Genomic DNA, 22,478 nt, shown 5'->3' with positions numbered 1-22,478 from the left:
TTTCAGGTGAAGGTGAAGGTGTGTTTCAGGTGAAGGTGTGTTTCAGGTGAAGGTGAAGGTGTGTTTCAGGTGAAGGTGAAGGTGTGTGAAGGTGAAGGTGAAGGTGTGTTTCAGGTGAAGGTGTGTTTCAGGTGAAGGTGAAGGTGTGTTTCAGGTGAAGGTGTGTTTCAGGTGAAGGTGTGTTTCAGGTGAAGGTGAAGGTGTGTTTCAGGTGAAGGTGAAGGTGTGTGAAGGTGAAGGTGAAGGTGTGTGAAGGTGAAGGTGAAGGTGAAGGTAAAGGTGTGTTTCAGGTGAAGGTGTATTTCAGGTGAAGGTGAAGGTGTGTTTCAGGTGAAGGTGTGTTTCAGGTGAAGGTGAAGGTGTGTTTCAGGTGAAGGTGAAGGTGTGTGAAGGTGAAGGTGAAGGTGTGTTTCAGGTGAAGGTGTGTTTCAGGTGAAGGTGAAGGTGTGTTTCAGGTGAAGGTGTGTGAAGGTGAAGGTGTGTGAAGGTGAAGGTGAAGGTGAAGGTGTGTGAAGGTGAAGGTGAAGGTGTGTGAAGGTGAAGGTGAAGGTGAAGGTAAAGGTGTGTTTCAGGTGAAGGTGTGTTTCAAGTGAAGGTGAAGGTGTGTGAAGGTGAAGGTGTGTTTCAGGTGAAGGTGAAGGTGTGTTTCAGGTGAAGGTGTGTTTCAGGTGAAGGTGTGTTTCAGGTGAAGGTGAAGGTGTGTGAAGGTGAAGGTGAAGGTGTGTGAAGGTGAAGGTGTGTCTCAGGTGAAGGTGAAGGTGTGTGAAGGTGAAAGTGAAGGTGTGTGGAGGCGTCACCTGAGTGCGGATGTACTTGAGCATCCCCGTGTCTTTCTTCCCCTCTGCGTTGTTGTCCGTCGGTCGTCTCTTCATGGAGGGCGTCCGCAGGCAGGACTTATCAGAGCACTGGAGAACAAGGAACAGAAAAGACGCCGGTGCTTACAGCTGTAAAAATCATAAAATAAGACACAATGTGCAATTTCACACATAATGTAAAACAGCTGTTGTGGCGCCCTGTAAATGAATTCAGGTTTGAAAGATCCTGAAAAGCAGTTGAGAAATTTGTCCACAGGTGGAATAATTTGTTACTTTTCAAACTTTGCGTAAAAGCAGAAATAAAACAGATGTAAAAACAGCGAACAGAGAGAAGCAGCACATCCCACCTCCTTTGACTTCTTGGCCCGGGTGTTGACATTGCTGGAGGTGCTGTTTTCGCGGAGGCTGTCGACTGTCTCCCCGTACAGCAGTTTGATGGCGCGTACCAGGCGGGCACAGGAGCGGCTATGGCGCTGGTAACAGCGAGGGTGGCAGAAATCCACATGGTTGCAGATGAAGCTTTGCTGGTTGCACAGGAGGATCATAATCTGTAATGTTAAGTAAATATGTCACATTACAGAAAATGACCAAAACCAGAACAATACTTTTCTCTGACTTTTCTCTGTATGGCTCTCCTCACTGAGGATCCAGTGATGACTACATCCTTTAAAAAAACAGGGGGAAAAAAGAGGACAGGTCATTTACACATTCATCCAGCTCAGCAAATGCAGACACCAATAGCTGAGACACAGATAATATGTACTTTTTATGCTTGCACTTACATGTATCCATACTCGTTTACACACACACACACACACACACACACACACACACACACACACACACACAGAAAAGTGGGGACGTACGTGAAGCCAGGACATGTTGCGGTGGTAGTTGTCTTCAATTCCTCCTGAGCCTTGACCCTCTGGTTCAATGCTGGGTTCGCTGGCACTCCATGGGCTCCCTGAAAAAAACAACAACAACAAAAAAAACAGTTTTCTTCACCACAGTGTATCCTGGCAATATTTTTCTAATTTTTGTTACAGAGACTATCCCCTCAGGCAGACATATAGATTCAAGTTAAACTTAAACTTAAACTTAAACCAGACAGCACATTCAGTGGGTGTGCCACGGTGGACGACCCTCACCAATGTCAGTGACAGTGTCTCTACTCTGAGACAGCAATCCCTCCTCGTTTTCCGACTCGGAGTCCTGGCGGGACATTTTCGTGCTCTTGAGGCTACCGGCTCGACGGATGGAGGACAGAGAGCCGCCCTTCTTCACTCTAAAGCTCCGCGCTCCTTTTATCTGCAGCAGCCGCGAACCGCCAATACGGATTTTTCTGATGGGGGCTGAAGAGAGACGGGGAAACGAAAAGTTAGAAAAACAGATTAGCCTTGATTCATGAAAACTAGACAATTTGAAACTACTTCAATTTAATGATTTGAAAATGGACTGGGTGCAGCCTGGGTAAAATATATATTATTTATACAGTGTGATACACACTGTTAAAATTATTAGTACGAGATAAAACATTTATTTTGATACGGGCTTACTATGCTCCTGTATGACTGGTTGATGTTCACGAGACGCAGCGCGTGCGAGCTTCGGCGTGAGAGAGTTCAGAGAGAACGTGAAGTGCGTCTGAGGGTATTTTTCGCTTGTCTAAAAGTAGTTCATTTAATATTTTTGTACATTAATGTATAGGTTTATTTAATGATTATTTAATGATTATCTCAGCGATAATCGTTGGGAACAGTTGTATGTTATTTACTCGGGTAACCAGCTTGAAGAATCTTATATTCGGTTGACAAGCGCATTCACGAGTTTAGCAAGCTAATTCCCTGGCAAGTTGGTTTCAGTTTACTAACAAGGTAAACGAACGTTCAGTCGATTCTTACAATTACAGATTGATACTACTGGCTTGAGTTTCACCGTTTCTGATTTAGAAACGAAAAGAGTCAACCCGATTGCGTTTTGGGCTACCCAGGATTCGCCTGAAGTTTCTGTGGTATTGGAAGACGCAACCTAACGGACACGACGCGCCATTTCGCTCGAGACGAAAGAGTAAAGATACAGAAGAGCAGTGGGCATAAACAGGTACCATCCTGTATTTTGTTTTACAGCTCATTTAAGAGTTAAGAAGCCGTTTATTCTGGGACACAATGCTCATCAGCTGTGACACAGGCCTGCAACGACTTATTTTAGTTAACTTTGCTTTTGGTTCTGTTGCCGGCTGTTGTAGCGTTGGTGTGCGTGTGTGTGACTACGTACTCAGAACTTGAACTGCTTAATATCGTATGTACAGACACATTAAGTAGGCCCAAGATAATTAACATGAGAGTATTAGAGTAACGGAGAAGGGGACTGAAGGTTTGAAAAGAATCCAGTGCCCTGTTTACACTACGCACATTAGGGGGTAGGAGCACTACATGACCCCAGACCAGCTTTACTGTGGCTGGACAGATGGTATGTCTTACCCAAAGGCTCTTGGGATTTTTTGTCATCACATCCCGTGTCGGACTTCAGAGTGTGGCTACTGCTGTTGAGCGAGTCGTGACCGTCCTCATCGTCGAGAATCCCCGCAAAACTGATCTTCCTCTCGTAGCGATGTCGCCCAAGCTCTGGGTCCAGACGTAGCCTGCAGCTCTCCAAATCCTGTCAGAGTCCCACAGACAAGAGGTTTTTATCAAATACAACCATCCAAACTGCTAGTCTGGGTGCCAAATGGCTCCTGTTATTACTCATCTCATAATTCATTCTTCATAATTCCAGCCATATTCTACATTACATGGATACATATATAATACCAGACATATTCTACTTTACATGTATTCATACTGTATATAATACCAGACATATTCTATTCACACACACGTTTAAAAAGGAAAGCGAACTGATAGCTGTAACACTACATTGCTACACAATCGGTGATCACGTGTCTATGGAAACAAAGCCTAAAGAACAAATATGAATTTTTCACTTTTTTTACCAAAATGAACAACAGACATGAGTCAGCAGTTTGAACACAGCTTTACCTCCTCACTGTTAGTGAGAGGCTGAATGAATGAACAGATGTATGAGTGAATGAACAGATGTATGAGTGAATGAACAGATATATGAGTGAATGAACAGATGTATGAGTGAATGAACAGATATATGAGTGAATGAACAGATGTATGAGTGAATGAACAGATGTATGAGTGAATGGACAGATGTATGAGTGAATGAACAGATGTATGAGTGAATGAACAGATGTATGAGTGAATGAACAGATATATGAGTGAATGAACAGATTTATGAGTGAATGAACAGATGTATGAGTGAATGAACAGATATATGGGTGAATGAACAGATATATGAGTGAATGAACAGATGTATGAGTGAATGAACAGATGTATGAGTGAATGGACAGATGTATGAGTGAATGAACAGATATATGGGTGAATGGACAGATGAAAACAAAAGAAGAAACAGTGGAGAACGTGCTGTCAGGACTAACCACGAGAGGTTCTGTGCGGGGCCGAGGCAGACAGGGGAAAGTCTCTCGCAGGAAGGTCGTGATCTCCAGGAGCAGCTGGCAGGCAGACATCTTCAGGGCGAAGGGACAGCCACATTTTGTGGGGTTGACTGTGTCTGTGGAAGGATTCAAAACAATTAAAGTCACAAGTAATGGTAGAGAATTCTCATCACAGCTTAACCAAGTCACACACATGTCCCCTGATACAGGTACATAAACCAAAAAAAAAAAAAACCCAAAAAAGGAAAAACGGAATGCTAAATTCACAGTCAAATAAAAGAAGTCACCTCAAAACCTCGTGTGTAACAGTTTACAGATTAGTCTTCAGACGCACCCAGCGACCCTTGACTGCTGAATCCCGCCGTGGGCCCTCTTGTTTTAATTTGACACTTACTGTCGTCCAGGAAGTCTTCTTCCTCGTCCTCCTTCCTCGCCCTCCTCTTGCTCTCCTCATCGTAAATAAAGCCCAGGATGTTGGCCGGGCTCTCGCTGTCTGAGTGGCATAGCTCGCTCAGACGCGTTCCGATAGCCTGTTAAACACACAGGACACACACACACACGCTCTGAACATGCTCAAAGAGATGACCCTGCATGAGTGTGCACAGGACACAAACGCATGTGCTGAACACGCTCAAAGAGACACACGCACACACACACGCTCATGCCCAGGTGCGTCGGACCAAAACACACTCTGGGCATGCTCATACAAACAGACACTCACACATCAACACTCACAGATACACGCAGGCTCACACATTAAAACTCACAGACACATGCACGCTCACACGACGCTTGGCACTACTCACGTCTCCCCACTGGTAGAAATGCTTGGCAGCGTTCCATTGGAGCTTGTTGTTGCGTTTGTTCCCGGCGACGGGCGAGCGCGCTCTGGACAGGCCTCGCTTGGCGATGTTCACGTGATGACCCTTCATCCACTCTGGCCAGTTGCCACGGTTACAGCGGTGGACGAAACGGGCGCACTCCAAGAAGAGCGAGGCCCTAGCAACCACTGGAGCTTCCTGCCCAAGATAAGCAACCACACTGACCCAATTATCCAAATGTCAAAAGTAAACTTTTACAGAGGCAAACTAGGCTTTTGTCTCTCCACGAATCTACTGGAATTTTTGAACACACTCAACATTTCATTGCTCTCACAGCTTTGACTGACACACATTGCCAAACATCAAACATGTCATCCGCCCTCTACAGCTCTGTGCCGTAACTGAACCCTGTGGTGAAAGTTTATAATAATTGTCAACGCCATAAACATTCACCATCATCTCTACTAATGGGCCAATATGGATTTTTTGCATAGACTCAAGGAACAATAGTGGTGACTTCTGCAACAGCTGATGGGGATCGATAAAAATAATAACCAAAACATTCTGCCATGGTCTGGTGTACCTGTAAGGCTTGAGGCTTTGCCTGGTAAGGTTCTGTATGGCAGTGTTTCCCAGCTCTGCTCCTGGTTTTACTCCACTGTAACGCATCTGATTCAGCTCGTCTAGGGACTGGTCATTAGTTAATAAGCTGAATTAGGTCTGTTAGAACAGGTGGAGATGTGAACTGTGCAGGGCCATGAACCAGGCCAGTCCAGGAGCAGGACTGGGAAACAGTTTCATCTGGGACTGACCAGGTCAAGCGCAGCAGCCAGGATGGAGGCGTCCGGGATGGTCCCTGGTTCACAGCAGTTCAGCAGGAACTGGAACCTCTTCATGCCCTGTCTGATGGCGCCAAGATTAACCACGTTCTTATTCTTCATCGTGTCCTGACTTGCAGCCAGACGCTCCTGGAAACCATGGCAACCTGGTGGATGATGAGCAGGTGCAGTGAAACTTAATTAATGGAAGCCAACAGCTGGAAAGACAGACAAAGATCCACTGTATTAAAAAGAACCTCTCTTGTCGGCTGAAGTGCAGCTCTCTAATGACTGGATTTAGGATTTATTTTTAATCATGAGCACAGATGGTTTTCACACAGTGCAACTTAAAATAATAGCAGGCATATTGTGCTTCTCAAAACACTGAAAAACGGTGGAATAACAACTTTGCTGATGCATCTACATAAGCTTACTCATTTCTACTGGCTGAGAAATCGGGCATCGCTCAGCTGTGTTACGTGGAGTGTCCCCAAAAACAGAACGTCAGGGCCAGGAGCGGTCTAACATCGAGGGATGGGGTCAAATTTGACAATATTAAGGTGACAATTGATTAGTTGTGCCTGATGTGAAGTCAAATTCGGGCAAAAGAAGCTTCCGGAAGGTTGCAAAGCTTCTGTTTTCAGGAGAGTTTTCTCAGGGACACAAGAGCCACACACACACAGCTGACACAGCTGATAAACAACGGGACACGAGGTGCTGATGGACAGGACAGACACCACAGACAAGCAAACACACACACAGAGACCACGACGGGGACATGTGGGCAGTTCTACCATCTTTCTCCTCTGTGTGGTGAAGCTTGGATGGGTTCCGCCGCCCGGACCGCCATTTACCGAGCCGCTTGAAGAAATTCTCTTCCTCTTCCCGGCCGTATTCCATGGCGCTCCCCTCGGACAGCTTCACTGCACTAGTGAACTTCACCTAGAGCAGGAAAGTCAGGTCTGAAGTAGGATGTAGATCTCGATACAGTGTGTTTGGTCTCAAAACAACTGACAACAATTGGACTTGTAGCAGGGTGGGTGTTAACTGTTGTCCAGATGTGTGGTTTGTGTTGTGAAGAAAATACTGTGTCATTACCTTTGAGCTTTGTCTTATGAAGGAGAGTCGGTCCACTGAGCTGATGTCGAGCAAATCCTCTACACCGTCCGCCAGCCCCGACAACGAGGAACGCTTCAGCCAGTTACCTACACAACACATACAGTTACCAGTTACCTACACAACAAACACATCCTGATACACATACAACACATACAGTTACCAGTTACCTACACAACACATACAGTTACCAGTTACCTACACAACGCACACAGTTACCAGTTACCTACACAACACATACTGATAGTTACCAGTTACCTACACAACACATACTGATAGTTACCAGTTACCTACACAACACATACTGTTAGTTACCAGTTACCTACACAACACATACATACAGTTACCAGTTACCTACACAACACATACATACAGTTACCAGTTACCTACACAACTCATACAGTTACCAGTTACCTACACAACACATATAGATAAGAGACTAAGGCATACATGACATGGCGTCAGTTTATGCTCCTAAAACACAAAAAGATGGGAAAACTCCAGGAATAATATTGAGCACAGGAACCTATTGGGAGTTTGAGTTTCTTGCGTAGGGAGATGCGGCGTGAGCGGGAGCGAGAGCGTCGGTCAGTGGTGGTGCCGGAGTGGGCGGTCGTGCACTCTGACGTGTCCTGCTCTGATTGGCTGCTGGTGTCGCTCGCGGCACTCTGAGATTTAAACATCTTTCTCCAAAAATCCTTCCTTCCCAGCAGAGCCCCGGGGATCTGGTCCTCACTGCCGAACACACCCACACACACACACACACACACACACACACACATACACACACACACACACACACACACACACACACACACACACACGCACACATATTTATTTGTCTTTCCAGTGTACTAGGATGCTGATGATTAAAGATGAGTAACCCAACTGTATTCCCTGACCATGACCAAAGAAACATTTCAATGCAACAGTAACATAGTTCTGAAAAACAAACAAAGAAAGACTTTTCTCATGTGAGAAACATATTGATTCGTGGCTTTTCTGGCTCTACACTAATACCATACTTTTTTCTTCATTAGAACAAATGATAAAATATAAGAAATGTATGAATTCTTGTGTGTGTGTGTGTGTGTGTGATATGTGTGTGTGTGTGTGTGTGTGTGTGTTTGTGTGATGTATGTGTGTAGGGTATATGGGAGACCTTTTCTGTCCTGCTGCTCTGGGCTCCTCTTTGTCCTCTGGTCTCTTGGTGGTGCTGAGTTTTTCTGTGCTGTCCAGGAGAGCACTCAAAGCCACACGGCGAAACACATTGCCATGGGATTCCTTAATGAACTGGACCAGCTGTCGAATGTCACAGTACAGACCCTGGTGTGTGTGTGTGTGTGTGTGTGAGAGAGAGAGAGAGGAAGATCAAACCATGAGTTCACTCAGAACTGAAACCAAATCAAACAGAGAGCTTTGTCTCCCCGATCCTTATACTCAGCACAGTGCACTGTTCAGATTGTCTGGCTCAGGCGCCCAGAATTCCGTCTCATATAATGGGAAGAAAAAAAAATACAATAAATAAATAAATAATACTAAAATGTGTGTATTTCTCCCTGCATCATGGAATTTTTGCTGTATTCTATTTTTACTATTTTCAGTTGATTTAAGATATTAGCTGTCGTCCATTTTTTAATTTTATTTTACCGTGAAGCTTGGTGAGGAACACTCACCAGGTTCTCTGGGCTGTGTAGCTCATGTGTGGTGGAGGCACACCGTGTTATGAGTGACTTGAACATACAGCCAACCACAACTGTCTCCATACTCTGGACCAGGGACTTATCCCCTCCTGTGGCGAAGTTATTCCCAAAGCCCGCCTTGTCTGCAAACAAACAGCAGGGACCTCAGCTTCTGAGCCTCATGTTCCCAGCCTGCTCAGAACAATGCGTTTAATTTTGGCTCAGGCATGAATGAGGAACAATCAGGGGGTGGGTTGGGGGTTGGGGGTGGGGAGGCCTAAACATGAGGGAGATGGGGGGAGGTTGAGGGTACAAAAAATCATTAACATGTATGAAAGGGAAACTTAAAAAGGGGGGGTTGAGGTTTTTTCTTTTCTTTTTTTTTTTTTTCTCACATACATGCAAGTGATTACGGCCTGCTGGAGTTTTTGGACCTGACCAATCAGGTCAGGTTTTGACTCCACATGATCTGTGGCAATTTAATTTAATTTAATTTCTTTTTCTTTTCCTTTCTTTTCTTCAGCTATTATATAAATGACAACCGTTTATTTTGGTTTTTTTTTGTCTTATTCCAGATTGATTTTTTTTTTGTTTCGTTTTTAAGATCTGGTCATTTTTTTAATTTGATGCTTTGCAGGTGAGACTGTCACCTGGGAGACCGTGAGGGGTGCAGCGATGGGAACAATGCCAGCTTTGGGCATTAGAGTAAATTTAGATATAGTGTATCTACCCAAGTTTGGTTTATTCGCCCGCCTGGACCTCTCACCTGCACTGCCGTATTCTGAAAAGAGAAGAGATGTGTGGAACAATTGGTCTCAGGCCACAGCACAGACATGTACAGTTTTCTCCTTAAGCCAGAACAAACTATTCCACCCTCAAAAAAAAACAAAAAAAACAAAACAAAACAAAACAAACAAAAAAAAAACCAACCATCACATAGGCGAGGACAAACCATACACAGACTGTTACGCACAGAGAATCCACGCTCAACGATAAAAAAAACGTGTTTTCCGAACCTTGCCAATCATTGTGAGTTATGTATCCAATTCCAGTTAGTAATGCAAAAAAAAACAAAAAACAAAAAAAAGGAAAAGCATTTGGTTTGCAAACAGTGCTAGAAACGGGCAGAATTCACTCGCGGGGGAACAAGGGGACGTCCTAATCGTATGAGACCACAAAAATGCTTTATCAAAAATCTGAATGGAAAATAATTTCCAGTCACGCTGTGTCTAATTTAATATCTATCAATCTGAATTGTACGATTTGTGTACACTCTAATAAGAAATACTGTCTGGGTTTGCTTTGTGGAGTCAATTTAACCATCATTTCACAGACACTCTAGTAACTATTTACAGTAATTAGTGCTGTAATTACTGATTACTGTAATTACTTGTAATGATTAATTACTGTAATTACTAATTACTGCAATTACTAATTACTGTCCAATTCAGTAGGGCCACCATATGTGCTGTGTAAACTAATTGGCTCGACACAAAAAAGAAATAAAATAAACCAAATGCGGTAAATTAATTTGTACTACGGACATCTGTAACAATTATAGGAAAGGATACATTTTTGGCAATCAAGAATCTACTGAATTCAGTCACAAAATTAAATGACCTAGTTCCCCTATTCAAATATGAAATATTTCATTTATTATTTTCCTTCTTTACAATGTCACCTATTAATGTTATTCTAAACAAAGCAAGAGAGTACCTATTGTGTGAGAGATGAAAATCACATCTCTGTTTGTTCCAGGAACAGCACCCTGCCTTTCCCAGCACTGCTTGGACTAATGCAGGCGTCTAGCTCACTCTGGGCTTGGTGGAATAGATTGATGTGTTTTAGTAGGATCTTTAGTGACAGAACATGAAAACACACTTCTTTTACAAATTTCTCTCACCATGCTGTCGTGTTTACGGGCTATTCTGGGATTGGCTGTCTGCCTGTTCGTGTTCTTTTCCAGAAAAGTGCACACGGACAGAGAAAAACTGAGGGTTTAGACACGCTTACACACTTTGGCAAATCCCTGGAAGTCTTAGCATTACAAAGGAACAATCCTGAAGCCTGAGTCTTCGTAGACATTATTACTGTTGACTCTTACATAAGTATGTTACTATGTGCGTATGGTTTTTCTATCAAACACTGAATGCTACAACACAGGTTGTCGTTTTTTTTTTGTGCCAACCAAGTATAAGTCAGTTTTCTCTTTCTTTTCTTTTCTTTTCTTTTTTCTTTATGTACCCCCAAGAAATACAAATAATTGAACTCCTCAAATGCTTTGGAAACCCCGTATTAACTCAATTAGCTACTGAAAATTGTAAAAGAAGTGTGGCTTTAACCACTGATTGTTAAAATTTGAGAAATGAAAAAGATGACAAAACATGAACAAGTCGTAATCTGTAATCTGGCATGTGTCGAGGATGGATGAACGGCTGAAGAGGAGTCGGGCACACAAAATGGGGACGCCATTCTGTGGAGGAAGAGGAGGAGATGAAGGATTTGGAGGAAGAGGAAGAGGAAGAGGAAGAGGAGGACCTGACAGAAGAATGACAGGAGACAACGAGACATGGGTTGTGTTCCATATAGACCGTTAACACGACATTTCAGACGTGGACCGTGGAGCACAGACTGGTACGGGTATGGGTGTAAAGTTGGGAACAAACCTGTGTTAAACCAGTGATCCACTTGGGACTGAATGATTTATCTGTCTCTGTGACACTCTTAAACCACATTAAACCACAAGTATTTTTCCTTTGTAACTTGGCATGGTCTGACTCTCGTTCAGAAGAGAAAAAAAAGGTGGAAGAGGAAAAAACAGTGTGACCCTCACTGCATGCAGAAAGCTCTCTCAGCCCAACATGAGAGACCCAGACCTATGGACACTTCCTCTGGTTCAGTACTGGTCTCAGCCCAACATGAGAGACCCAGACCTATGGACACCTCCTCTGGTTCAGTACAGGTCTCAGCCCAACATGAGAGACCCAGACCTATGGACACTTCCTCTGGTTCAGTACAGGTCTCAGCCCAACATGAGAGACCCAGACCTATGGACACCTCCTCTGGTTCAGTACAGGTCTCAGCCCAACATGAGAGACCCAGACCTATGGACACCTCCTCTGGTTCAGTACTGGTCTCAGCCCAACATGAGAGACCCAGACCTATGGACACCTCCTCTGGTTCAGTACTGGTCTCAGCCCAACATAAGAGACCCAGACGTATGGACAGTTCCTCTGGTTCAGTATAGGTCTCAGCCCAACATAAGAGACCCAGACCTATGGACACTTCCCCTGGTTCAGTACAGGTCTCAGCCCAACATGAGAGACCCAGGCCTATGGACACTTCCCCTGGTTCAGTACAGGTCTCACAAACGAGGCAGCGCTCAGATTCGGGACTGTCTGTCACTCCTCACAAGCAGGGCTCAGGACTGGCTTCACAGCTCTGGAAGTGTGTTGAGAAAAGCAGGCGGTGGTGCTACACTCACTCTGAACTGCGGTCAAAACCCCTGCAGGTCCACCCTGACGGGTGTCACCTTACACCCATTCCTTCTGTGTCTGTGGGTTAGGGAGAACCAGCACCATGGTCATTTCTGCTCTAAACAGCGACTCAAAGCCTGTTCCTCCCTGATTCCACACAGCTCTCCAGAGAAACAGAGCATGCCATGCCTGATCCACTGTCTGTACAGTACTCACTGTCTGAGCCTCTACCCAGGACACAAGTACCCAACTCCAGCCCTCAAATCTACATTCAGCTCTGTTTTTTTTATTGGCTGGCACTGACCTGAGCATTCATTGCCACTAACTGGCCACAGAGTCATTAATACTGACTTCTAATCATGGCATCCAATGACAGTCAGACGTGAGTCATCTCCACTGGGTCTGGCTCTCAAACCATTTTCATCACGCCGGCCACGCTTAGTGGGTGACACTGATCAGAGACATGGATCAGAAACCACCCCATACCACCCTGTCCTGTTTGTCCCTGTAAACCCTTCAAGTTTTTTAATGACTTTAACATGTTTTTGTCTTCCCCCCCAAAAATGTTGCAATTCATCTGAAATTTAAGTGAATGACTCTGATGCTGTGACTTAAGAGTTACAGTTATTTTTACTTTACTAATTTAAAGCATTTAGATGTGTATGAGTGTATGAAAAGCCTTTTTTAATTTTACCTTTGACTTTAGCACAGCGTTTTTGGTTTACCTTCTTTACTTTCTGCTTTGATGATTCTAAGCAACACAGACATATGAATCTGTGCACTGCATGAAAAATGAAACACGTTGATTCTGAGCCCGCCTCCTGTTGTCTGTGCTTTGCCAGTTTATGGTATGACTGTAGTGAGGGGTGTGGCTTCAGTTAGGGGTGTGGCTCAGTACTCTTACTGTCCGTGATGGGCTCCATACAGAAGCCAAGCAGAGCATGCAGGAAGTCCACGATGTTGTTTAGAGAGTCCTTGTTGACATACTCTTTCATCGTCTGACGAAACTGAACCTTGTCCAGCTTATAGAGACTGGTCAAGCAGTTCTGGGCCTGCAGGCATGACAACACACACACACACACACACACACACACACACACACACAGTCACATACACAGTAAGTCAGTAAACAAATCTGAATTGCAAGCGATCAAGTTCTGTATGCCATGTACAAGGTGTGGCTCCTATTTCACTCATTTTTTAAAATCATTTTTCAGTGAAGTGAAAAAGTCACTTCAAAATGACCCAATAAAAATGATCTTACATGAAATCACATCCAGAAATGTCCATATGGACCTGTGTTCCCTGCTCTAACGTGAATAAACAGTCACGTTTCATTGTGCAGTAAGTGTGAGGGGTTGACCTGCATGCGCAGCCGGTCTCCTGACAGGCCGCGGTGGCCCTCTCCACAGCCGTACGCACAGCCCAGAGACTTCACTATCTTTATCAGCATGGTCAGGGCCAGCTTATGAGTGCTCGGGGTAGAGGGCTCTGCCTGTGTGTGTGTGTGTGTGAGAGAGAGAGAGAGAGAGAGAGAAGGTGAGAAACCTTAAAATATGAATATTTACATTAAAACGTTAAAAGCACTTACTCTACTATCAGTTTTCTAACATTTACTATACTAAACGCCAAATATTAAAAAAAATTTCGGCTCATGATGAAAATGAAACAATAATGAGTGCATCACTAGAGATCAATCAAAAGTATTAAAAGTTTTGTATCAAACTCTATACTATACTGTCTATACTGATGTTTCTCAGGCAGATGATGAGTTTGATCAGTGATGGCTAACTGACGTACACTGTGAGTGTATATTAGAGTAATTATAGGCATTAATGCTGTTTCTGCACCTTACTGTCCTTATTGTTTTTAACGTCATCTCTGCTCCCTCTGTCACTCTCTCCTCCTCCACCTCCTCCTCCGCCATCACCACCTCCCCCTCCTCCTCCAGGGGCGGAGCCAGTGCCCACAGACACGGCCCCCTGGGCCCCGCCCATACTCTGGCCGGCCCCGTCTTTTGGGCGCTCATTTTGGTTCTCCTTGTTCTCAGGTTTGGACGTTTTCTTGTTGACGCTGGGCACGACACCCAGCTGGAGGAGACACTCGATGATGTTGAGGGCCACGTCACAGATCCGAGAGCTAATGTCGTGGGTCAGGACAGCGTAGAGCGCCCGCAGGATTGCCTGAAAACAGGAGCAGGGAACATCTTCACACTGAGGCTCACACTGAGCTTCACGCTGAGGTTCACACTGAGGTTCACGCTGAGGCTGGTGGTTAAGATTTTGACAGGACGACTCAGCCTAAACCCCTCCTCATCAGCCCGATAGATCAGTCTGAATTTGAGGACAGACTGCAGAAAACAAGCCCTATAAACAAAACATGATAAAAAAAAAAAAAACCCTGCATCTAGACGTGACTCACGGTGAGGTCCAGCATGCCGTTCTTCAGGATGAAGTTGTTGATCCCCTCGATGTTGTCCCTCTCCTCCAGGCATGAGTAGTTGATGCAGGAGTCAGTGAGACTGCGGGGCAGGTTGGAACATGCCAGGGGCTCACAGGGCATCTCGGGCACAGGGATGGGGTTACACAGTCGCTTGATGTGTTCGGTGAAGAAATCCGTGTAGCCCACGTTGAAGGAGGCGACAGTGGTGTTGAACGTTGCCATGGTTATGGTGGAGATCTGGGAGCGTACTGGGAGGACAAGAGAAACGAGAAAACAAGTTTGGAATAATGAGAGAAATGTTCCCGAGCTAGGTTGTGTATGTCTCTGGTTGTCAACACACAGCATTTTTTTTTTACCACCTTTGACTCTTCCTCATAAAATGATCTGAGTTTCTGAGTTCAGTTCAGGCTTAATCTGTGTTGAATTAATACCTACACTGTTGCAATGGCTTTGCAGAATAGTTCTCTTTTACCGGTTTCACTGGTGTTTGTGTGACTGTGTTGTCTTACCCTCTTTGACGGTGTTGTCGCCGTGGCTGTTGGAATGTTCTGGCAGGTTGTGGTGTGAGTGAGAGTGTTTCACGCTGAGATTGTCCACGTCTGCTGCAGTGTCTGAGCTGCCGCGACGAGTTAACTTTCCTACAACACACACACACACACACACACACACAGACAGACAGACACACACACACACACACAACAACAACATCAATAACAAGTATTTGTGTGTATCATTATGAAGACCTATAATGTATGATACGGAATAAAAAAAGTGAGATAATTCAGGTCTGGTAAACCAGGGCTCTGGTTGACGTACCCATGATGGTGGAGGGCCACCCCCCACGGTCCAGGGTTCGCCGGTCGTCGCCCAGACCGGAGAAGCTCCCGAAGGAGAAGGTGCTGCGCGTGGGCGAGACGTCCAGGTGGTCCTCGTGCATGAGGAAGGGAACTCCCATACGCCGCTGTCGTTTTTTCCCCGTGTGATGGAACGGGATGGATCCTTTCCTTTCCCTGTCATCTCTCCGGTTCTTAAACTGGACAAAGCAGAAGTGAAAGAGGAGGAGGGTCACACAGACACACAGATTACTGACCAACACTAACCAAGAATACTGTGACTGATAATACAAGTGTAATATTCAGTTATGTCCCAATCCATGAGTTCAATGTGACTGCAACACATCCTTCCATATCCACATTTAATATTACATTACTACATATTAAACATATTAAATCCATGAAAACATTTATGCGCTACCTCCAGTACCACTGTTAGTTTACCAAAAATGCAATACAGTCATTGAAGGTAAGACGAATTCCAGACTCTTTAGAAACAACTTTGAAAACATCAGTATACTGTTTACAGAGCACGGTGCTATATATGTCTAAATGTTTATGAAACAGTAGGAATAGTCCTTTACCAAATCAATGACTTGTGGTGTTGTATGCTTTGTTATAAAAAAATACATAACAGTACATAATATATCTCAACCATCTTCCCACCATTCCCCCGCTAACAGCAGGGGGCGCTGAGTGGGTGTCACTCACCTTTTTGAAGATGTTCATGCCCATGTCTGTGGACAGGTCTGGGACAGCCTGCCTCCTCAGGTTGGTGACTGACACTTTGGGAAACGTCTCTGAGCTCAGGGACCGTCCCTCTTCATTACACTTCAGCGTCATGTCCTAAAAGACAGGAAACATCAGATCAGAAAGAAAAATGACAAAAAAACAGCCAAGCACAAAAAAACCTACTCCCTCCAAACAGACCACAATATTACATAGACCAGTGTCTGCAGCCACACTGCTGAAGACCAGCCCACTGAAGATCACGCTACTGCAGACCACACCACTGAAGATCACACTACTGTAGACCACACCACTGAAGATCACACTTTGTCAAATCTCGTCCTGAGAGGTTATAGTCCCACTCGGTTTTTGTCAGAGGGATAATAATCACTGTGGCTTCTGACTGGCTGAAGAATGCGAACACCTGAACCCCCAGGTAATAATCTGCCTCTATAAAAAAGTGACAGCTAAAACTAGTTGGACAGACCTGTGTCTTATGAGTGTTGACCAGAGAAGGCGTGGCAGCGACCATAGAGGTGCTCCTGGGGCGTGGCAGGGGAGGGACGAGGGGCTCGGGGGGGCATTCGGGCTTCTCCTGCAGGATCTGTCTGAGACGCTGGAGGTAATATATCAGAGCCCAGTGCACACCCTCCTCCGCCCAGTGAGGCTGGAGCAGACAGCGCAACACGGCCACGTCAAAGTAGGTCCCGTACCTGGCTCGCTGGGAAACAGAAATCTCACCACCAACAGAGAACCTTCCAGACAGAGAGAGAGAGAGAGAGAGAGAGAGAGAGAGAGAGAGAGAGAGAGAGAGAGAACATGAAAGAATAAAATGGAACTTGGAGTTTAAGACATAAAGACTGTATGTATTAAGCAAGTATTTTCAATACAAACGATTTTTTTCTGTGACAGTGGGTGAAAATAACTGTTACGTTCAGACTGTTAGTGAACAAGCTCTTCTGATTCTGCATTCCTTTGTATACACAGAAAACTATCCGTGGTTCAATTAATGTTAAGATTGTAATTAAGACAGAGGTATGCAGGATTACTGACATGCTTTGGTGATAAATAATCCACAGGAATTAAATGACGATCCTTAAAAAAGAAAGTGACCACATGCCAGCGATTCCGCAGGTGTAAAATAAACAGACACGTTTTTCTCCAAGGAAAGTTTGTTTATAAATACATCCTCACTCTTTCTGCAGAAATCCTCTCTCATAGCCCTGCAGCGAAGAGCTGCCCTTCTCCACGGAGTTGCCACGGCGACAGCTCTGGCCCCCGGGGGAAGCTGAGTCTGACTGAGCACTTTCACTCACCGCCTGAGAACGAAGAGAGGACGATCAGACTCAACTGTCCAACTCCACAAACAGAGTTTAGGATCAAAATAAACATCTTTGTGCATCCTTTCCACCTTGTGACTGTGCACTCTGCTGTCGTTTCTGCTCCCATCTGTCATATTAAACAATTTATGAAGAAGAGGAAGCAGGCAGAGGACAGTATTATAGAGGACTAGGTTGAGGTTCTAGACCAGTTTTAGAGAGGACCTAAAGAACTGGGTGTGTGGCGGACCACTCACCGTGGAGCCTGGTTTGCCAGTACCACAAGGACTGCACTGGTTGTTGACTGGAAAGGTCCTCTTAGCTGGTATTTTCAGGCCAACACCAAAAAACAACAACAACAACAATAACAACAACAATAAGTATTTGCAATGATGAAAACCGAACCCCAGCCAATAGAGTCACACGTAAAATGTTGATGAGAGTTTTTGCTCAGAACAGCACAATTCTAATATACACAGACTGGCTCACGGCAGGAATTAATGCTTAATTAACCATCAACCACTTTCATAAAAGCTCATCTGTTCTAATGCTAAGTGGACATTTTACCATCTTGCTGCAACAGGTTATCACAGGTACAGTTATAAAAATCAGTTTCACTTTAAATCATTCTCTTGAGTGACTTCACACAGTATTACTCCAGTCAAGAACTGAGCACTATGAAACGTTATGAAAATGTTATGTAAAATCTTTATAATTAATGTGTATGAGCAAGGTTATGGCTTAATTAACCGATGGGTCACTGCTTAATGCACTGACGCATAATTAATACCCCAGCCCAATTAAATTACGCAGTTTATCAGTCGCTTCGCTCTTGCTATTTAGATTAACCAATCAGAATTGAGTATTCAACAAAGCTGCGGTGCAATCATAATCAACACAGTAGATGTTAGCCTGAGGTCACATGCTCATTAAAGTCCACCCCATAGAAATCCTCATAGACAATCCTCTCTAATGGAGAATGATTAAGACACAAAGGCGGCACCTGTTACGATGTTCCTCATGGGCTTGATAAGCGCAGAGAAGGCGGGCACATCTGGCTGACGGTGCTCCCACATTGGCTGCCATATGACCAGGCCACTAGCCAACCGGAACGTCAGATCAGACTCCTGCCAAACAAACAGGGCTTTTTTTTTTGTTGTTTTTGTTTTCTTTTTTACCTTTCATTCTTCCTGTTCTCTGTCTTTCTATGGGACAGAAAAGAGGTCTTCAGCAAATTCCAAATGTCTCCTTAAAAAGATCTGTGTCCCCATAGGCAATGACGTAGGCTTTAATAGAGCGAGTCATTGACGTTTTAATTCTCTGGAGGGAACTTGCCCAGCATTAGTGACATAAATCTTTTATGTAGCAGCATAGCATGCTTTTGTTTGTCTGTTTCACTCTGGCAAATTTCTGAAAACCTGCCAATGTCTAGGAACATGATACATGATACCCACACACACTCACACACACACACACACACACACACACACACACACACACACACACACAAAACAAGCACAGTACACATAATAAATATCAGGCGAGTTCTGTGATTCCCCTATGCTCCAGAGCGTTTGGCCATGAATGGACGTCTTGGATTCAGTGCCTCTCGTTAAACCCAGTTCTAGAACATTCTAATGCCATCTAACAGCCTGTCAGTACACAGCGCTGATCAGAGAGACAGACCAATCACAGACCTTGATGCGGTTTATGAGTGGAGCGAACAGGAAGACGAACAGCTCCACAGTGGACATGTTCCTCTGGTAGAGTTTGGTACGCGCCATCTCGTTCTCCTCTGCAGAGCCGTTGTTTCTGGCCCCAGAGATGCCCTGGTTGCCCACGGGCTGGAGGAAGGCGCTGCTACTGCTGCCCCCGGACCAGCCTTGACCCAGCCCTAGGTCCTGGTGACACTCCTGGGCCGCTTCCAGCAGCATCCAGTGCAACGTGTGCAGCAGCTTAGTCTCCGCCACCCCCAGCTTGTCCTGGTGTCCTGGGAGATGGTTTATTGAAGATCATTTGTCAAACAACTGCAATGCATCAGTGAGTTGCCAATAAAGGGCAGTAGAATACATTGCATACCTTCTGTTCACGCTGACTGTAGATTATTTTATGAATTTTTATAGTTAGGTTGGCCACAGTGTCAGTTTTGAAAAGATATCACAGAATTCATTGTCCGTCTCCTTTTTTACAAAATGATAAAAAAGGAATAAATGAATGAAACATCACTTAAAACATTTTAAATGTGAGTCTAGTGGAAAGATCCGAAGTTATTTCTCCAGTTAAAATGAAACGGACTCAAAGTTACCACGGCAGCAAACTACACTTAATCGTGGTCTGTCATGACTAACAAACTGTAGAAATCTTACAAACGAGAGAACATAATTTAGGGGGCGTTTTCTGAGAGATGCAGCCGCACGGTGGTGAATAGTTCCCGTTAGTGATGGGGCGCTCGTACCCAGTTTGTTCCGGTTTGAGAGGAGGATGGCGGTACAGTGAAGGACGTGAGGTAGAGCGGCCTGGACCAGTTCCCATCGAGATATACTCTGGATGGCCTCCGAAAGCGCCGGCGACAGCCCGTGCAGCTTGTTCTCCACCAGCACGCGCTCGAACGACTGGCAAAGAACGCTGAAGTTATTACCTCCTACCTCAGTTTGTCATAACAACACGCAGTACCTTACTCAACATGAAAATATGACGTTTCACTCATTTTAAAACATTCTCGCTTTGTAACTGTGCGTCAGATTAGCCTCAGTTTGACTGAAAATCGGCGTAATAATTTACACTATCATTGTGGTCTTTCAGGTCAGAAAAACAAACATCGAAAAGATATGAAATGAAGTAGTGGATATGACATTATCTGCTATGCGTAGAACAGATTATAATAAGTGTAAATTCGAAAGAAACCCCCTTTTTATCATAAGAAACAGTATTTGTGAAGTGGTGTAGTGCGAGGGGTCGATTTCGTGAATAAACGTTATTACTCACCACGCAAGACGCTTCATACTGTTTGCCTAACTTCGGCCGCAGAAACGCGCTGGAAATGAGAATAACATTACGCCATCAAATAAGACGTTGACAGTACGACTCATCGCGAATATTATTGATGGCTGATAAGAAATATTCTTGATAAAAGAAAGAATATCCACAGATATAAGACAAAGCAAATGTGATGTATTTCATTCCATACTCTAAAATCTTGTCATAACACTACATATTTTGGCCAATCTACAAACTAGATGGCAGGAAAAAAATGTATATGTTTGATTTTATCCAAATCTTTCTGAAGGGCAAATGTAAAGGGCTTCATTAGAAAACATGACGCATAACAGCAATGTTAACTCGCGCAGAATAACCTAGCTACATCATTCATACTGTGCGAACAGGCGAGATGGGGTTTTTTTCCCACGTCCCTGTAATTGCTTGGCAACGGATTCAGGCGAATATAGGAAATAGGAGATTTAAAATGACTTGAGCAAACACCTGTTATACCGTGAAAAAGCGACTGACCTGGTCTGTCTCCATAAGAAGGTTTGAATCGGAAATGGAATCCCTCTGCTACACTCCTGATCACCGTCTTCCAAGCTTTTTCGCTTCACCATTGTAACCGACTAAAACCGTCTAGATGATGTTTTCCCTGATGCAAATTGACATGATTCTCTGTGTATGTCAGAAAATGGCCGCAGGTGAGGAAATTTGACGGCAGATCCGTGGCTAAGACCTCCACCCCCCGGACAGCGGTAAACCACGGCACTAGCCCAGCGAGGGACTCTTATCTTAAAGATGCAGTGTGCGCAACCACAGCGGACAGATGCCGGCTGTGCAGCGTTCAACAGGGAGACGCTAACGTTTGGTTTGTGGTAGTTACAGATTCATTGTAAAATGTGACATTTATAATATACTCAAGTCACATCCAGCAGAGCTACCCAAATCGTACTTATGATTGTGTGTACGACATAAGTTGTAATAACATGTAGTGTGTGTTGTACAAAACTTCATTTTGCAAATTAGGTGGCTGTAGACTTTAAAAACGTTTAGTTTAAATGCAAGTTTAAAATAAGCCCTGTCACATACTCCCAACAAAGTATTCAGCGGGAAAAATGACGTAACGAGGCAGCTTTCTTATGCGTTAAAGTAATGAACGAATGAATGACGCATAAATAATTCTCTTTATTGCTTTTAATGGCATTCATTATTGTTTCATCTGATCAAGTCATTTCGCTCATTTACATCTCAATCCTTCGTCATAATCCTTTGTTAATGCCGCATAATTGGCCATCTTCAGGAAATTCATAAAATCTATGTAAAAATTTTAGAAACACAATGATGGATTTTTCACAAATGTCCATAAATACAGCGTTAATCTACCCCCCCCCCCCCAAAAAAAAAATCCCAAAACACACACACGCAGACATGTAAGAGATACACTGCAGTATTTCGTTTCAAAGTAAAAACGTTACACCCAACTCGATCACCTTCATTTAAAAACCCCAACAAACCGACTGTCACTTTCCTCAATGCATATCATTTTGACATAATTCCAATAACAGATCTGGTCCATTCTCATTAGTGGAAACAAATTTTAGGTAGAGTTAAGACATTCATAACCAATATGTGCCTGGTCTGTGAAAAAAAGTTAGAAACAAAACAAAACAAAACCAAAAAAACTGCCCTCTTTTCAAATTATATTACTGCCCAAAGAGAAACACCCATCCAAAAACTAGATTAAAACAACATAGTAAACACTATGGTCATCACCTATCATTCATTACAAAATACACTAGTGTCAATTATTCACTCAAAAAAAAAAAAAAAAAGGTTTCTGTGTTGCAGGTCTGATAAACTGTTCTTCTTTGATCTAACACACTCAGACACATAAATAAACAAACACACAAGTTCATTCCATGATA

General features: G+C 44.1%; 1 protein-coding gene across 1 annotated transcript in view; it reads right to left on the bottom strand.

Annotated features, from left to right (window-relative positions):
- The window catches only part of unc80 (unc-80 homolog (C. elegans)), a 47,444-nt gene extending 26,274 nt beyond the window's left edge, over positions 1 to 21,170 (bottom strand). The window contains exons 1-31 of the mRNA XM_030782228.1: positions 21,079 to 21,170; positions 20,557 to 20,605; positions 20,027 to 20,183; positions 19,269 to 19,561; positions 18,575 to 18,698; positions 17,829 to 17,893; positions 17,447 to 17,571; positions 16,740 to 17,007; positions 16,235 to 16,369; positions 15,507 to 15,723; positions 15,200 to 15,328; positions 15,047 to 15,049; positions 14,670 to 14,938; positions 14,099 to 14,431; positions 13,612 to 13,743; positions 13,153 to 13,300; positions 9,503 to 9,553; positions 8,767 to 8,915; positions 8,253 to 8,416; positions 7,617 to 7,825; positions 7,073 to 7,179; positions 6,769 to 6,916; positions 5,969 to 6,141; positions 5,142 to 5,354; positions 4,730 to 4,865; positions 4,318 to 4,451; positions 3,296 to 3,473; positions 1,964 to 2,167; positions 1,682 to 1,779; positions 1,163 to 1,363; positions 798 to 905 (exon numbers count right to left, since the gene is read on the bottom strand). Of these exons, the coding sequence (XP_030638088.1) occupies positions 798 to 905; positions 1,163 to 1,363; positions 1,682 to 1,779; positions 1,964 to 2,167; positions 3,296 to 3,473; positions 4,318 to 4,451; positions 4,730 to 4,865; positions 5,142 to 5,354; positions 5,969 to 6,141; positions 6,769 to 6,916; positions 7,073 to 7,179; positions 7,617 to 7,825; positions 8,253 to 8,416; positions 8,767 to 8,915; positions 9,503 to 9,553; positions 13,153 to 13,300; positions 13,612 to 13,743; positions 14,099 to 14,431; positions 14,670 to 14,938; positions 15,047 to 15,049; positions 15,200 to 15,328; positions 15,507 to 15,723; positions 16,235 to 16,369; positions 16,740 to 17,007; positions 17,447 to 17,571; positions 17,829 to 17,893; positions 18,575 to 18,698; positions 19,269 to 19,561; positions 20,027 to 20,183; positions 20,557 to 20,605; positions 21,079 to 21,170 (4,812 nt within the window). The remainder of the gene's footprint in view (positions 1 to 797; positions 906 to 1,162; positions 1,364 to 1,681; positions 1,780 to 1,963; positions 2,168 to 3,295; positions 3,474 to 4,317; positions 4,452 to 4,729; positions 4,866 to 5,141; positions 5,355 to 5,968; positions 6,142 to 6,768; positions 6,917 to 7,072; positions 7,180 to 7,616; positions 7,826 to 8,252; positions 8,417 to 8,766; positions 8,916 to 9,502; positions 9,554 to 13,152; positions 13,301 to 13,611; positions 13,744 to 14,098; positions 14,432 to 14,669; positions 14,939 to 15,046; positions 15,050 to 15,199; positions 15,329 to 15,506; positions 15,724 to 16,234; positions 16,370 to 16,739; positions 17,008 to 17,446; positions 17,572 to 17,828; positions 17,894 to 18,574; positions 18,699 to 19,268; positions 19,562 to 20,026; positions 20,184 to 20,556; positions 20,606 to 21,078) is intronic.
- Between the last annotated feature and the right edge of the window lie 1,308 nt (positions 21,171 to 22,478).

Source organism: Chanos chanos, chromosome 8 (assembly GCF_902362185.1).
Source record: "Chanos chanos chromosome 8, fChaCha1.1, whole genome shotgun sequence".
Lineage (NCBI taxonomy): Eukaryota > Metazoa > Chordata > Actinopteri > Gonorynchiformes > Chanidae > Chanos > Chanos chanos.
This window is presented reverse-complemented; position numbering and strand designations above follow the sequence as displayed.